At 54.7% G+C, this 15,388-nt stretch overlaps 1 protein-coding gene across 1 annotated transcript in view; it reads left to right on the plus strand.

Annotated features, from left to right (window-relative positions):
* Positions 1-14,992, plus strand: part of KCNG1 (potassium voltage-gated channel modifier subfamily G member 1) — a 20,734-nt gene extending 5,742 nt beyond the window's left edge. The window contains 3 exon segments of the mRNA XM_006141263.2: positions 8,905-9,703; positions 13,491-13,595; positions 13,597-14,992. Of these exon segments, the coding sequence (XP_006141325.1) occupies positions 8,930-9,703; positions 13,491-13,595; positions 13,597-14,043 (1,326 nt within the window). The 5' untranslated portion in view covers positions 8,905-8,929 and the 3' untranslated portion in view covers positions 14,044-14,992.
* Positions 14,993-15,388: the final 396 nt, after the last annotated feature.

The following is a 15,388-nucleotide window of genomic DNA, read 5'->3' on the forward strand; positions in this document are numbered from 1 at the left end:
ATTCCTGGTATTTCCCTCCCCAGCCCTCTCTTTTTCTCCCTGTAACTTTAGTGTAATAAGAATCTAGGGGGGGCTGGCAAAAATGCTGATTCCTGGCCCCCAAGACACTTCTCATTGGGAAAGTCTAGGGACGATCCCAGGGTTCTGTGTCTCCACTGAGTACCCAGGAGTCAGAAGCTGGTGGTTTTATTTTTCTTGTGCTTTGTGTGTGTGTGTGTGGGGGGGGGTTTTTTGCCATAAGGCACATCCACTCTCCACAGAGAGACAGAGCGTGGGAAAGTGAGAAATTCCTCCCAGTGGATGACCACCCCACAGTCCCTTGTTCTCCATTCTCCTCTCAGGGTTTTGGGCATACTCACACATGGCCCCTTGATTTTCAAGCCACAGGGTCCAGGGCTTGAACTATGGTCAGCCTCGTGAGAATCCAGCGCCTTAACCTCCACATCACTTGCTGGCCCATTGTGTTGCATGAGAGAGAGAGACAGGCATCCTCACTAGGGCTGACACACCTCGATCCACTCCAGCCCCGCAGGCCGGACACGCATGCCCAGTGTACACAGGGAGGCAAACCCAGACCACTCGCGTGCGCTCAGCGCCATGGAGCACTGTGTTAGGGAGCTCCACCTGCCCTCCCTCCACCACTCACGTGCGCTCAGCACCAGGGAGCACTGTGTTAGGGAGCTCCACCCACCCTCCCTCCCATTCTCCTTTATTTCTGTTTTTGTTTTATTAGCTTTGTTTTTGTTTTTGGTTTTTGGTTTTTTGTCTTGTTTTTGTTTTTGCTATAGGCCCTGTGCACTCACAAGGGAGAGACAGAGTGAGAGCAAGAGAGAGAGAGGGAAAGCAAAAAATCACCCCTCAAGGGGGATGGCTACACCACAACCCCTTCTCCAGCTCCTCCTGGGATCTTGGGCATGCACACACACACCTGGTGTGATTTTCAAGCCATCAAGTCCATGACCTGGGCCGCACAGCTGGCCATGTGGGATCCAGCTGCCTTAACCTCCACGCCACCTGCCGGCCCTCTTTTTTTTTTCTAATTGCTGGAGACTATGTGTGCTTGCCAGAGAGAGACGGGGGTGGGGGGGAGCATCATCCCCCGAAGGGGCATGGTCATGCCACGTCCCCTTCTCTTCCACCTGTCCCACGGGATTTGGGCCCACATGAACATCGGTGCTGCATGTTTCTCAAGCCACCAGGGCCAAGGTTCAAACCGTAGCTAGCCACATAGGATCGAGCTCCCTAACCAACAAGCTTTGGGGCCAGTCCCATTTTTCTTTTTAATGAGAAGCTGTCATTTTTCATTTTTAGCCAGACTAAGATCGGGGCTGTGTGACCTCACTCATTGCTCCATCGCAGCCTTCTCCTGCCGCCTGAGCGAGGCCCTCTTACCTCACTGTCTCTTCGCCTTTATTCTAATCCCCGTTCTTTTCCCCTTCCTTCGCTCTTCCAGGCCCCTCCCTGTGGGTGAGACCCTTATGCGCTGAGTCCTTGTGAGATATGTGATGTGCGTGTTCATTTACATAAATAGCATATTGCTGTGAACTGCTGTTTCTTTCTCCTCTCGGCATCGGGTTCTAAGACCCAAATGCATTGCTCAGCCTAGATCAAGTTTGTTGCTTCTTGCTCCTAAGCAATCTGCAGGATCCCACAGTCAGCACCTGCCAGGGCCAGCTCGTCCATTCCCCTGGGAGGGACACCAGGGGACCTCCTGGTACCACAGCAGCCAGCATCTATTCCTCTCTTCTATCTCATTCCCCCAGAAACAAACCCTGAGTCAAGGATTTGAATACAGATAATTAATTACCAACCACGACTGCCACAACCCACGTGGCCTCAGGGCTAAGACATATGGGGGACTTCAGAAAGTTTGTGGAAAATGAGACTATAGTACAAACTTATTTATTTTATTTATTTATTTATTTTTGGAGAGGTTTTTCACTATAGGGCGTGTGCGCTCGCCAGACAGAGAGAGAGAGATATAGAGACAGAAAGCGAGAAATCACCCCCCAGGGGGGATGGTCACGCCGCAATCCCTTCTCCTCCATTCTCTTCGGGATCTTGGGCACACACGCACATGCACCCGGCATGAGTTTTAAGCCACCGGGTCCGGGATGTGAATGGCAGTCGACTACGTGGGAGTCCAGCGACATAGCCATTACGCTAACTGCTGGTTCCCAAACTTATTTTGGCATAAAAATAAAATCGAAATCCACACAGGTTTTCCATGCATTTTCCCTGAACTTTCTGAGGACCTACCACCACCAGAGTGAGGTTCTGGGACAGAGGACCACGGGACTGCTCAGTGGCTTTTCCGGGGGCTTCCCCAGGTGCACCCCTTTAGCAATGGGCTCTGGTGGCCAGAGGACGCTGCTCCAAATCCCAGAGGATCCGGTCAGGTGGAGAGGAGGTGGTGGCAGACTCCCCTCAGTAATACCACAGCAGCTGTCTGCTGAGGGTCCGTGGTGTGTCAGGCATTGAGGCGAACGTGTCACTGGTACCATCCATCTTGTCCTCACCTTTACCCATATTCCATTGTACAGATGAGGAAACTGAGGCTCAGAGGTAAGGTGCAACTTGGCCCGAGTCACAGAGCAACGGGCCTTGAGCCCTGGTGTCCTGATTTCAAAGCCAGTGCGTTCCTTTGCCCCTCGGCTTGGGGTATCAGTAAGTTGTCCCCCCATGCTGGGGTGGGACCAGCTTCTCCTCAGCCTTCCCTGTGTTCATTTGCAGTTGTTTCTGTAACAGGTTACCACAAACTGAGTGGCACTGGCGACCCACGAGTGTTATCCTACCGTTCTGGAGGTCAGAGTTAGCAGGGGGTCTAACTGGGCTGAAGCCAGGTGTTGGAAGGCCAGCTCTGGCCAGGGCTCTAGGGAGTCCACTTCCTGGCCTTGTCCAGCCTCTAGAGGCCTCCTGCCTGCCTTGACTTGAGGACCTTCCTCTGTCTTCAAAGCCAACCATGGCCGGTCTGGCCTTCGGTGCCACATGGCTCTGACAGTCTCCCCTTCCACACTGAAGGACCCAGCCAGGACATCCAGATCATCTCCCATCTCGGAGTCTGCTTGCTCCCCGGATTCCATCTGTGCCCCAGTTCCTCTGTGCCACGTAGTCTAACATAGTTTCAGGGATCGGGATCAGGAAGCGGATGCCTTGGAGCTGTTGGCGGACGGTATTCTGCCTACCACAGCCCCACAATGGCGTCTGCCTGCACTGACCTCTGGGGCCTGAGGTGGTGCAGCGTCAGCAGGGAAGTGGGCACCGGGCATCATCAGACCCCTGCCTCTAGCTTGGCCATTGCTTTGCCAGTCTGTCTCCTGCCCTCTCTAGCGCAGCGGGTCACAGCTACCTCCCCCACCTCCACGCTGTCCTACTCTTAGATCCGCTTTGGTGGGCTGACAGCTCCCACTCGAGATGCCCCATCCCTGTTGACTCTTCCGGAAGTCCATGTCCTCTCCTGTCCATCATCCTACTGCCCGGAAATGCTTCCTCTCACTCTGGGCTCCCTATAGCGCCACCTATCGGCCCTCTCTGGAAATAGCACACTGGAACCATCCTGGTTCCCTCCTCCCGAGTTCATCCCACAACGAGCCAGGTCTCCATGGGTCCATTGTCTCCCTCTAGAATGTCTCTGGTAGCTCCCAGCCTGGCCTCCCAGCCCACCCACAGTCTGTTCCCGACATGGCAGCCGCCGTGGACTCCCCTCTCCTCTCCCTACAGTGACTCACGAGGCCCTGCCCTGCCTGGCATCTGCCGGCCTCCCCTGGTTATCGTCTGCCTCTTTTACCTCACCCACCATACAAGCCACTCGGCCTTCTCTTTGGTCCTTAACTATGCAAGCGCACCTCCCAGGTAGGCAGCAAAATCCTGCCACTCTGTCCACCTCAACATTCTCTCGCAGGTATTCACAGAGGGACCCCTCCCAGCCCATGTCCCCTTCTCCAAGGAGCCCTCCCTGACCCGCTTTGGTCCTTAACTATGCAAGCGCACCTCCCAGGTAGGCAGCAAAATCCTGCCACTCTGTCCACCTCAACATTCTCTCGCAGGTATTCACAGACGGACCCCTCCCAGCCCATGTCCCCTTCTCCAAGGAGCCCTCCCTGACCCGCCACCCCAGTCTTTCTCCACCTGTCGCCTTGCTGTATTTCCACCCCAGCCTGTAATGACTTGTGCACCTATTTAGAGACTGTCCCCACTGGAATGTTCTCTGCCATGCTTCCAGGCCTAGCAAAGTCCGACACGTGGCGGGTGTTCAGTAACTATTGAATAAGTGAGTGAACAAAAGAATGAATGAGTGAATGACAGCGCTCTCAGACCCCGTCTGCTCTCCACCATTGCAACCCCTCTCACTGCTTCCTCTTCCCAGTCATCCGTGGAGCCTCAGAGGCCAAATCACAGAAGCGCATCACGCTTTAACGCAGAGCCAGCCGTTAACACAGTAGGGCAATAGAAGGACTGACCTCCTGTGAGGGGTCGGGAGAGGCGAAAAGCGGCATGATTTTCCAGAAGCACGGACCGACTGACTGTAGAGCCCAGAGTGGTTGAACCACCTTCCCCCCTCGGCAGATGGGGTGTGGGCGATGCCCAGGGCCATGGTAGAAGGCACCCCACCTCAGGACCCCGCGGAGCACATTTCAGCACCTGGCCCTGGACAGGGGACTCTGGCTCTGAGCAGATGGTGTTGCAGTGGTGTCCCACCTCCCACCCTGTCCACCTGCAAACACACTGCAAACCGAACACCCACCCAGGGAAGGTCTCTCCCACCCAGGAAACTCACAATGTGGACAGGGCGTGAGGGACAGCCGAGGAGTCCCTAAGAGGGAGCCTTGGCTGGAGGAGAAGTGGGCAAAGTCGGAAGAAGAGATTCCCAGAGAGATTTGATCACGGCCTGCGGTTTCAGAAGAGCCCTCCAGGCTGTGGGAGCCCAGGGACATCCCTTGGCCTGTCGCCCTCTTGCCAAACAGAACGTATCTGTTGTCCTTGGTGGCGAAGATAAGGCAGCAAAGCCAAAAAGCCTGACGCTGAGCGAAGTGCCTAAAAGGGATTATTCCCACGCCTCTGAGGGATCCTGGCAGGCTGTGCCTGAGGAGATGGCTTCCAATTTTAGGGGAAGTTAGAAACCCTCTCAGCGCTGTAAAATCACACTGTGAGGTGTGCCCTCGGTTTCCGAAACCCAATCCGTGCAACCGTAGCTCTCCCCAGAGCGGCCAGGGGAGTGATGACGTGGTTGCGCTTGGCAGTTCCTTATAGGAAGGAGCCCCTTTCAGAAGTGCAGCCCCCTTCCTCCAGCTCCTATGAAAACACTGGTTCTCAGGCCAGCAAGTGGCATGGAGGGTAAGGCACTGAACCCCACATAGCTGCTGCATGGTTCAAGTCCCAGACCTGGGGGCTTGAAATCACATCAGGCACATGTACATATGTGCCCCAAATCCCGAGAGGACACTGGAGGAGGAGGGATTGCAGCGTGGCCATCCCCCATGGGGAGTGAATTCTGGCTTTCTCTCTCTCTCATCAGCCCACATGCCCTATAGCAAAAACAAAACAAACAAACAGCTGTTTCTCATCCAGAGGTGTGAGCGTGTGTTTTCCCCAACATGTCTATAGCACCTGCTGGCACCCAGGAGTAGGAAGTGGGTTTCCACCGAAAGTGATGAACTTCACCAGTACTACTTGCTTTCATCGGGGATTGAGCTGCAGGAGGGAAGGTGCCTTTAAAAAGCCATGTTTGACCGTTACTAAGTCTCTGTGCGTTGGCTTAGTTCTGGAGAGCTCTGTTGCTATCCTAAAAGCCTCATACTCAAATGCCTACAGGGCCAGGGAGGGAACATGTGTGAGTAAAGTAGAGTGGGTGTTAGGAACACAATAAGGAGGGGTGGAGACTGCGGCAGATCAGAGCAAGCATGAGCTGCCTAAAAGGAACAGCCATTTCTCTGTTGGAATTTGGGCCAAATGTTGCCAGATATTCTGATTTTTCAAGAGAAGCCAAGAATATGGATTTTTTTCACATGAAACTTCTGTTTTCAAAAACTTCTCCGAGCCTAGCAAAATAGTTATGAACCACACTCAGTCCATGAGCTAGAAATGAATCAGCGATCTCATTCTAGGCGTGCACACCCTTAGCTTTGAGGGTCAGGAAGGAAAGAGTCCATGGAAGCTGATATTTGATCTCAATTTCCCTGAAGTGCCTCATCATGTTGGCTTCATCAACAGGAAATTCAGCAAGCACTTCTTTGAGTTCTTGGGCTGTTGGGCACAGGAGTTGGAGATCAGAAAAGCACAGGTCTTCCCCCCAGGGAATAAGCAGGGTAATGAAAGTCCAGGCTTGCACAGAGATGACTCTAAAATGGAAGAGGGGGTGCCACATTTAGCTGGAAGAGCCGAGAGAAGGCCCTGGAAGAACAAAGGGCCCCTGTCGTCTGGAGGAGCAAGCGTGGCTATCCAGTTCACTCCTGTTTCCTCAGGGGGGTTTTGGCTGAGCCGGGAGCATACGTGGCATTCTTTGGATAGTTGTATATTTCTTTGTCAATTGCTTACTTACAGCAGGTGTTATCTGCTTTCCATGGATGGAAATGATACCCAGTATCCCTGTAAGATAAGTACTAACAGTAACAATAGACAATTTTTTAAAGAGATTTTTGCTATAGGATGCACACACTCACTGGAGAGACAGAGAGACTGCGAGAAATCACCAGGAGGGGATCATCCCCAGGAGGGGATGGCCATGCTGCAGTCCTTTCTCCTTCATTCTCCTCTTGGGATTTTGGGCACACATGTACACATACCCAACATGAGTTTCAAGTCGCCAGGTCTGGGACTTGGACCACGATCAACTACATGGGAGTCTAGTGAATAACCATTATGTGATCTGCTGGTCCTGACAACAGACAACAGTTTTTTAATGGTAGAGAGCATGTGCATAAGAAAGAGAACGCTCGGCAGGGTCTCATCACACCATAGCCCCTTCCCAGCCCTCCTGCTCCTTGGTATCTTGAGTGTCCAAGACGCACACACCTGGCATGTTTTCAGGCTGACCTGGGAATCTGAACCCACGGTTGGCCCTGTGACTTCCAGCATTTGCAGTCCAGTGCACCATGCATTGTTGCCCCCAGCTGGGCCAACAGCAATTATTAAGTGCCTACTATGTGCCTGGTACTGCATTAAGGATTCGTGTGAAGGTAACTCATTTAGTCCTTTCAATAATCCAATGAAGTGGGTCACTTGGTTATACCCATTTTACAGACGAGGAAATCAAGGTCAAGTCATTGGCTCCAAAGTCTATGCGTGCAACCACTACCCCGGGCTTCTCCACTCAGCCTTACAGACATCGGGGCCAGCTCATTCTCTGTATGTTACAGGGCATTCAGCACATCCCTGGCCTCTGCCTACGAGGTGCCAGTAGCACCCCAAGTTGTGAAGATCCAAAATGTCTCCAGGCCTGGCTCCCTGGGGTCAAAACAGCCCTGCTTGAGAACTTCTTGTCTACACTAACCTGCCTTTTCAAGCTAAAGATATGCAAGTGTTTGGCTCAGTTAAAATAGAACGTTAAGTAAGTAATCGCACAGGTGTGCCTGCTGTCCCCAGGATGTCAGCCCTCTGGGGTCAGGACCACACATGATTCTGTGCACTGCAGCTCCAGGCCCACCATAGGCCCGCAGGCAGAGTGTCGGGACATTTTTATTGCATGAACCAGGCAGCTGTGGAAGAACTGTGCAGGGTAGGAAATGCTGAATGACACTGTTGCTGTTTTTGAAGTGAGTGCATCAGTCAGCTCAGGCTGCTGTAACAAGTACGAAAGACTGAGTGCCTTCAACAGTTTTAACTTCTTCCAGTTCTGGAGGCTGGAAGTCCATGAGCAGGGTACCAGCATATTCAGGTTCTGATGAGGCCCCTCCTCTGGGTTGCTGCCTTCTCACTGTCCTCACACGGAGGATGACAGAGATAGAGCGTGCTGGTGTCACTTCCTCTTATCACAAGAGCACTGGGCACCTTGGTGTAGTGGTGCTGTGGAGGGCCACATATTAGATCTTGCACATGAGCAACTGTTCATCCATTTTGTTCCCTTACCTTGATATGGCTGTCTGCTCCTATAAACCTGCTTGCTCTTCCCATGAGAAAATACCTTGCCCTACCCATACAGGCAGTCGTTGAGAAACTCCTGAGATTGTTCCCTGTTTTGGCTTGCCCGTTTCGCTGGGGCCTGACAATGGTCGAGCGTTTGTCACTGCTGTGAGTCAAAGCCTTACCAAGGTGCTCATGATCTCTTGGAAGCTCCACCTGACATGAGGGAGACCAGGTTTGATTTCTTTTTTAGGGGAGATTTAACACGTTATTATGATCCCTAAGTATCATTTTAAAATCATCAGTTGATTAAACCATATAGAAACCAGGTTTGATGTTGGAGTGGGGAGACGGCTATCCTTTTGGGTTGGCCCCATACCCTAGTGGTTAAGGAAGCTGGATCCCACAAGGCTGACTGCTGTTGGAATTTTGGCCCCAGTGGCTTGAAAAACACACCAGGGGTATGTGTGTGTGCCCCAAATCCTGTCAGATGGAGAAATGGAGGCTTGCTGTGTGGCCATGCCACATTGGGAGTATGTGCACGCACACTCTCTCTCTGTCTCTGTCTCTACAAGTGCACACACCCTCCAGCAATTAAAAAAAAAAAAAGCGAATCCCACCATGGGAGTGTGGTGCTCTTGTGAGCTCACTTAAACCTAATACCTCCCAAAGCCTTCACTTCCTAGTCCCATCACATTGGGGGGTCAGAGTTTCAACAGGCGCATTTTGGGGAGACCCAAACATGCAGTCCCTGACCAACTGCAGAATCTGCATTATCAGCAAGGTGATAATGCAGGCAAGATCAGGGTCACTGAGGGGCTTTCCTCTGCTTCCACCCCACTCCAGGCCCAGAGGGATGTGAAGGCCCAAAATGACCCTGTTACCGGGAGACAATTCTGACTACGACTACAGCGCCCTGAGCTGCGCCTCAGACGCTTCCTTCCACCCGGCCTTCTTCCCACAGAGCCAGGGCATCAAGGGCGTGTTCTACCGCCGGGCGCAGCGGCTGCGGCCGCAGGAACAGCCCCACAAGGGCTGCCAGCCCGAGGACCGCCGGCGGCAGATCATCATCAACGTGGGCGGCATCAGGTACTCGCTGCCCTGGACCACGCTGGACGAGTTCCCGCTGACGCGGCTGGGCCAGCTCAAGGCCTGCACCAACTTCGACGACATCCTCAACGTGTGTGATGACTACGACGTGACCTGCAACGAGTTCTTCTTCGACCGCAACCCCGGGGCCTTCGGCACCATCCTGACCTTCCTGCGGGCCGGCAAGCTGCGGCTGCTACGCGAGGTGTGTGCGCTGTCCTTCCAGGAGGAGCTGCTGTACTGGGGCATCGCCGAGGACCACCTGGACGGCTGCTGCAAACGCCGCTACCTGCAGAAGATCGAGGAGTTCGCCGAGATGGTGGAGCACGAGGACGAGGACGACCCGCTGGACAGCGAAGGCCCCGACAGCGACAGCCCGCCCGAGGGTGAGGGCCGCCTGGGTCGCTGCATGCGGAGACTACGCGACATGGTGGAGAGGCCACACTCGGGGCTGCCCGGCACCCCCCCCCCCTGCCTCTCAGTGCTCTTTGTCACCGTCACTGCGGTCAACCTGTCTGTCAGCACCTTGCCCAGCCTGAGGGAGGAGGAGGAGCAGGTAAGAGCCCGCAGCACGTGGGGAGGCTTGCTACAGTGAGGGAAGGGTCTCTGGGGGCAGGAGACTGCATCTCCTTAAGCCCACCCCCTGTCACTTCCTCCCAGAGGCCTTCCCTGGCTGGCACTGTCTGAATAGCATTCCCAGGCCCTCTTGACATGGTGCCACGGGACTGTGTGTGCCTGTGCGCCATCCACCTCCCTGCTAATATCTGAGCACCAAGGGCTCAGTGGCTGGGCCCAATCTGGTCTCCACTGTGTCCCCATCTTCCCCCAGGGCCTAGAACAGTGTCCTGCCCGGAAAAGGCGCTCAACCTCTATTTGTTGAATGAATGAAAAGATAAGCAAATGAGTGAATGCCGTGGTTTACGACGTGCCCGGCCTGAACTGAGCACCTCACGTAGCATCAGCGTCTCTCCTGCCCTGAGTTCTTCCTCATCTTAATTCGCTAGTATCTGGTATCCTAGACACGCTTTCTGGGTCTTAAGAACATTTTTTGATAGGGTGTGCGTCCTCAGTGAGTGTTTCTCGTGTTAAAGAAGGGAATGCGTGTAAAGGCTTACCCCAGGCCTGGCACGCCATTCCGAGGGTTCAGAGGAGCTGGCCCTGGACTGCAGCTCCGCCCACTTCATCTTCTGTGGCCTTCCATAGCCTGGGGAAGTGACCTCACACCCCTCTGGCAGCTGAGTGCACTGAGGCTGAGCTGCTGCCCAGACCCAGGTCTGTCTGAGTCCAGCCAGCCTCCCTATGGTGGTTCTTGGTGGGAGCTGAGTCCGCGGGGCAGGGACCTTCTATTCGGCCTCCCTATGTGTGAGATCCCTTCCCTGTGGGGGGTTCTAGAAGCAAGCTTCAAGCAAGATCAGAAGGTCTCAGACAGGTACGGGTTGTACTGGCATCGGAGAAACAGGCATGGCGGTGGCGTGAGCTGCCCGGGGTACCGCCAGCATTTATGGAGCACTGACCACGAACTTGCACATGCCATGCACATACCACGCGTGCTCTGGTTTAACCTGAGGGTACACACCGCGGGAGGGTTCCTGCACGCATAGATTATGGAGGAGGCAGCGATCGCTGTTCCATTTATAATCCGCAGAGGGTTGCTGGCACTTTTTTTATACATTGAAATTTTAAAATGGATACTAGAAAAACAGCGCTGAACTGGTAAAATGAGCTTTTGGTAAGCATACAGCGCCGTGGCAGAGGGCAGGCCTAGCGCCAGACAGCCCGATTTGGAATCCCAGTCTGTCCACTCTCACGGGGTCACTGCGGGTGAGTTCCTTAACCTCTCTGCGCCTCCGTTTCCTCACCTGTCCAGACAGCTCTGCACAGGCCTGCCCCCCAGGGGGCCCAGTGAGGGGTCCACAGGAAGGGACAGGAAGCAGCATACAATGAGAGCGCAGGAAGTGCTCCTGTCAGACAGGAAAAGAAGGAGAGAAAGCACTTGCCACTCGAGGCCTATCTGGAAGTACCTGTACTTGGTACTGACCTCCTCTTGGCGCCAGCATCTTCGGTCCTGAAAAGATCAGGAAAATACTAATAAAGCCACTGTTTTATTGAACTTCTGCTACTTAATTTTATATATATATATATCCAGATTTACCAAAAATACTGTTTGTGGATTTCACTTGGGCCCGGGGGTTCACTGTTTCACTCGCTCCCTGTGCACACATTTGATGCCAACTGTGCACCAGCACCCCAGGAAGGCAGAGCGACCACCACAAGGCTTCCAACCTTTCGGGCCTTCAAGTCTGTTGAAACGAGGTTGGGGTTGGGGTCATGATACCCTTCCCCATGACCATAAGTCTGGGACATAGGCCATGAGGGCTTCATGTGATGGACCCACCAATATTGCTGGGGCTACTTAGAGGCGGGGGGCACTCCAGGAAGACTTCCTAGAGGAGGTGGCTTCCCACCCCAGCAGTCCAAGAACTTAAAGCCCCACCAAGTTATTAGCTCCTATCTCCAGCCTCTACCTTATTTCTAGAGAGAGAGGTACTATAGAGGGACTCGTAGAACCCAGCCGTGCCCAGCAATTGGCAAGATGCCTTCTTTCCAAGCCAAGCACCTCTCTGAGAAGGAGGTCAAGTCCGCTAGGACCATCTCCCATCCAGTTATGTCCCAGCCCAGAGAGAGGATCTGGCAGCCTGTGTGCAGAGTGCGACGTGAAGATGTGTCTTAGTGGCCCATAGGGTGTTTGCTTTGTACTGAATTATTATCGACACTTAGATCAACATTTCCTCCCTTTAACCAACAGTTATCACCAACATGTATCACCCAGAGACTTCACGTAAAACCACAGATTTCCAACTTCTCTTGAAAGCTTTGTAAGGCAGCCTTAGCTGGAATTCACCTGGGGCAGTGAGCAAGGGTGCCAAGGTTGAGGTCTCCGGGCGGCTCCGGTCCCCCAGCCGACTCTCCCGGTCCCTCTGCCTGCACCGTCTGGACTCATCAGCCTTCTCCCATCACTCACATGACCATGTACTGAGCACCTGCATGCCCTTCTAGGGCGGAGCTCGGGCAGTGAACAGCAGCACAAACTACCCTGGCCTGGGGGGCTGTAATCTGCCAGGGTGGGGTGTGGGGCGGAAATAGACAATAAACACGCTAAATAAGGAACTTACAACACATGTGAGAAGATGCTGAGCGCTACAAAGCCAGATGAAGGGGACTGGGGGCATTTTTTTAAGAGAGATTTTTGCTATAGGGCATGTGTGCTTGCCAGAGAGACAGAGAGAGACAGGGAGACAGAAGTGAGAAATCACCCCCCAGGGGGGATGACCATGCTGCAATCCTCTCTTCTCCATTCTCCTCTCAGGATCTTGAGCATGCATGCACATGCACCCAGCATGAGTTTCAAGCTGCCAAGTCCAGGACTCAAACAGCGGTCAACTACATGGGAATCCAGTGACATAACCATTATGCCATTTGCTGGTCCCCAGGGAGGGGGGATTTTTAAACAGAGTCTCCCTTAGAAGCTGATGATGGGAGAACCAGAGGAAGGGAGGGCTGGAGCCATGGGGACATTCGGGGAAGAGAGACCCAGCAGAAGCAGAAAGTCCCAGGCTAGGCTGGGGTCAGCCTGGGTATTAGAGGAGTGCGAGAAGGCCTGTGAGACTGGAGGTGGGCGGTCAGAGGACCGATGGCCGTGTGGACTGGAGCTATTCTCTGAGTCCTTTGGGAACCACAGGGGTGCTGGGCAGGGGGAGGGACAGGACAGATTTATGTGGGAAATGGACTGCAGAGACGAGCGAGCCTGAGGAGGAAGCGACTGCAATTGTCCCAGTGAGAGAGGCTGAGCTGGAGCAGGGGCGAGGGCAGGGGACAGACCCAGGGGGTGATCCTAGCATGGCTTAAATGGAGAGCCAGGGGAACCTCCTGAGCACTGTAGGTGAAGGAGGACAGGCAGGTCAGGACCAGGCCAGGTCTCTTGTCCAGAGCACCTGGAAGGATGGAATTGCCAACAACCCAGGAGGGGGATTACAGCGGGTAGGTGGCCAGGAGAAACCAGGGACCCCGTTTTGGACCTGATAAGCTTGAGATGCCTCTCAGGCACCCAGGCGGTGGCATCAGGGAGGCAGCTAGCAGGGGCCTGGAGTTCAAGGCCGAGGTCTGGGCTGGAGAGAGATGAGCAGTGGCCAGCATGCAGGTGGGGCTTGATGCCCAGGCCTGGGAGCCAGCACAAGGAGGAGGAGGACCCAGGCAGGTGAGCAGGCCCAGCCCACCAGCAGCAGGACAGGACAGAGCTTCGTAGCTGGTTGGTGGCCCTGACCTCTCGCCCTGCCTCTCCCCAGGGCCAGTGTTCCCAGATGTGCCACAATGTCTTCATCGTGGAGTCGGTGTGCGTGGGCTGGTTCTCCCTGGAGTTCCTCCTGCGGCTGGTGCAGGCGCCCAGCAAGGGGGCTCACGGCCCGCCGCTGCACGCGCGAGTTCGGGCTCCTGCTCCTCTTCCTCTGCGTGGCCATCGCCCTCTTTGCCCCGCTCCTCTACGTCATCGAGAACGAGATGGCAGACAGCCCCGAGTTCACCAGCATCCCCGCCTGCTACTGGTGGGCTGTCATCACTATGACGACAGTGGGCTACGGCGACATGGTCCCCAGGAGCACGCCGGGCCAGGTGGTGGCGCTCAGCAGCATCCTCAGCGGCATCCTCCTCATGGCCTTCCCGGTGACCTCCATCTTCCACACCTTCTCCCGCTCCTACCTGGAGCTCAAGCAGGAGCAGGAGCGGGGCATGTTCCGCAGGGCGCAGTTCCTCATCAAGACCAAGTCGCAGCTGAGCGGCATGTCCCAGGACAGTGACATCTTGTTTGGAAGTGCCTCCTCGGATGCCAGAGACAACAACTGAGCCCCCGGGACGTGGGACCTGCCTGCCACCTGAGGCTCCAGGCTGTAGACGCCCGGCCCTACAGACGCGGAGGGGCCGGCCCAGGAAGGACGCGCGGTCCGGTCCTAGAGGGGCCAGCAACCTCACAAAGGGGCTGGGCCCTCATCGGAGAGAAACAAGCTGGGCCCTGAGCCCCGCCCCAGCCCTGGCTGTTACCCCGCCCTCCAGGCCCCACCCCTTGTCTGTTCCCTGAACAAGGAGGTGGTGGCTTGTTCTTTTTACCACCTGAATAATCATCCCCCGCAAAAACTTGCTTCACCAGTTTGCTTGGAGAAAGAGATACGAACAGTCCAGCCGCAATGATGTGTTTGTACTGTAGGGTCCCCACGGAGGCGCCCCAGGAAAGAGAAAATGCCCTCCATGGGCGTTTTTGGTTTTTTAATTCGCTATAGTGTGTGCACTCTCTGGAGACAGAAGGTGGGAAAGCAGACCCCAGGGGGACAGCCACGCAGCAATCCCTTTTCCTCACTCAGAGTATTTTCCAAGCCACCGGGTCCAGGACTCAAACCACACAGCTGGCCATGTGGGATCCAGCCACCTTAACTTCCACGCCACCTGACTGGCGCCCCCGGCTCTCTTAGAAGAGGGAGTGAGGCTTCTCGGCCAGGCCAGCTGCTTGGTACTGGGTGTGAAAGGGCTGTTTCCACAAGGCGGTCAGGCAGGTGCGGCACTGTGGGCTTGGCAGAAAAGGGAGAGAACAGACGCTTTTAGGAAAATTGCCAATAAATCTGTATTTCCCTCTCTCGTTTCTCTTTGATTCCTCCCCTCCCCCCACACACAGGCCTTTCTCCCTTTTCCCTTCTCTCTCGTCCTCTGTTCTCTTTATATCACAAGGCCCGTTTCTTTTTTTCCCTCAGGTGCCCCGTAGCAGCCGAGAGGATGCCAAAGATGGCGTCAGTGTTGCTAACTACCGTGGTGAAATCTCTCCACTTCCTCTCTAACAGATAGTGTGGGCTTTCTGCTCTAGTCCACAGTTACTTTAATATGGGGATGGGGGGGGGCTTACACCCTTTCCCTGGATCTAAATCTAAAGCTGGAGTGGGTGGACACTTCAGGAAGGGGGTCCACGTCCCCGACAATATGAAGCACAACCTGACACCTCCACAGCCCTCCCTGTGCCCCTGGAGATTCCAGCGGCTCCCCGGCCTCGTACAGCGTACAGCGAGGCGGGGAAGAACCCTGGTGGCTTGCAGGGCTTAGAGCTCCTCACTGCCGGGCACAGGGAGGGGCTTTATGCCCAGGGCCCCACTACAAGCTTGTCTTTACCGCCAGATGCAACGGTATTGCTTTCTTTTTCATCCCGACG

The sequence above is a fragment of the Tupaia chinensis genome, unplaced genomic scaffold (genome assembly GCF_000334495.1).
Source record: "Tupaia chinensis unplaced genomic scaffold, TupChi_1.0 Scaffold000049_1, whole genome shotgun sequence".
Classification (NCBI taxonomy): Eukaryota; Metazoa; Chordata; class Mammalia; order Scandentia; family Tupaiidae; genus Tupaia; species Tupaia belangeri.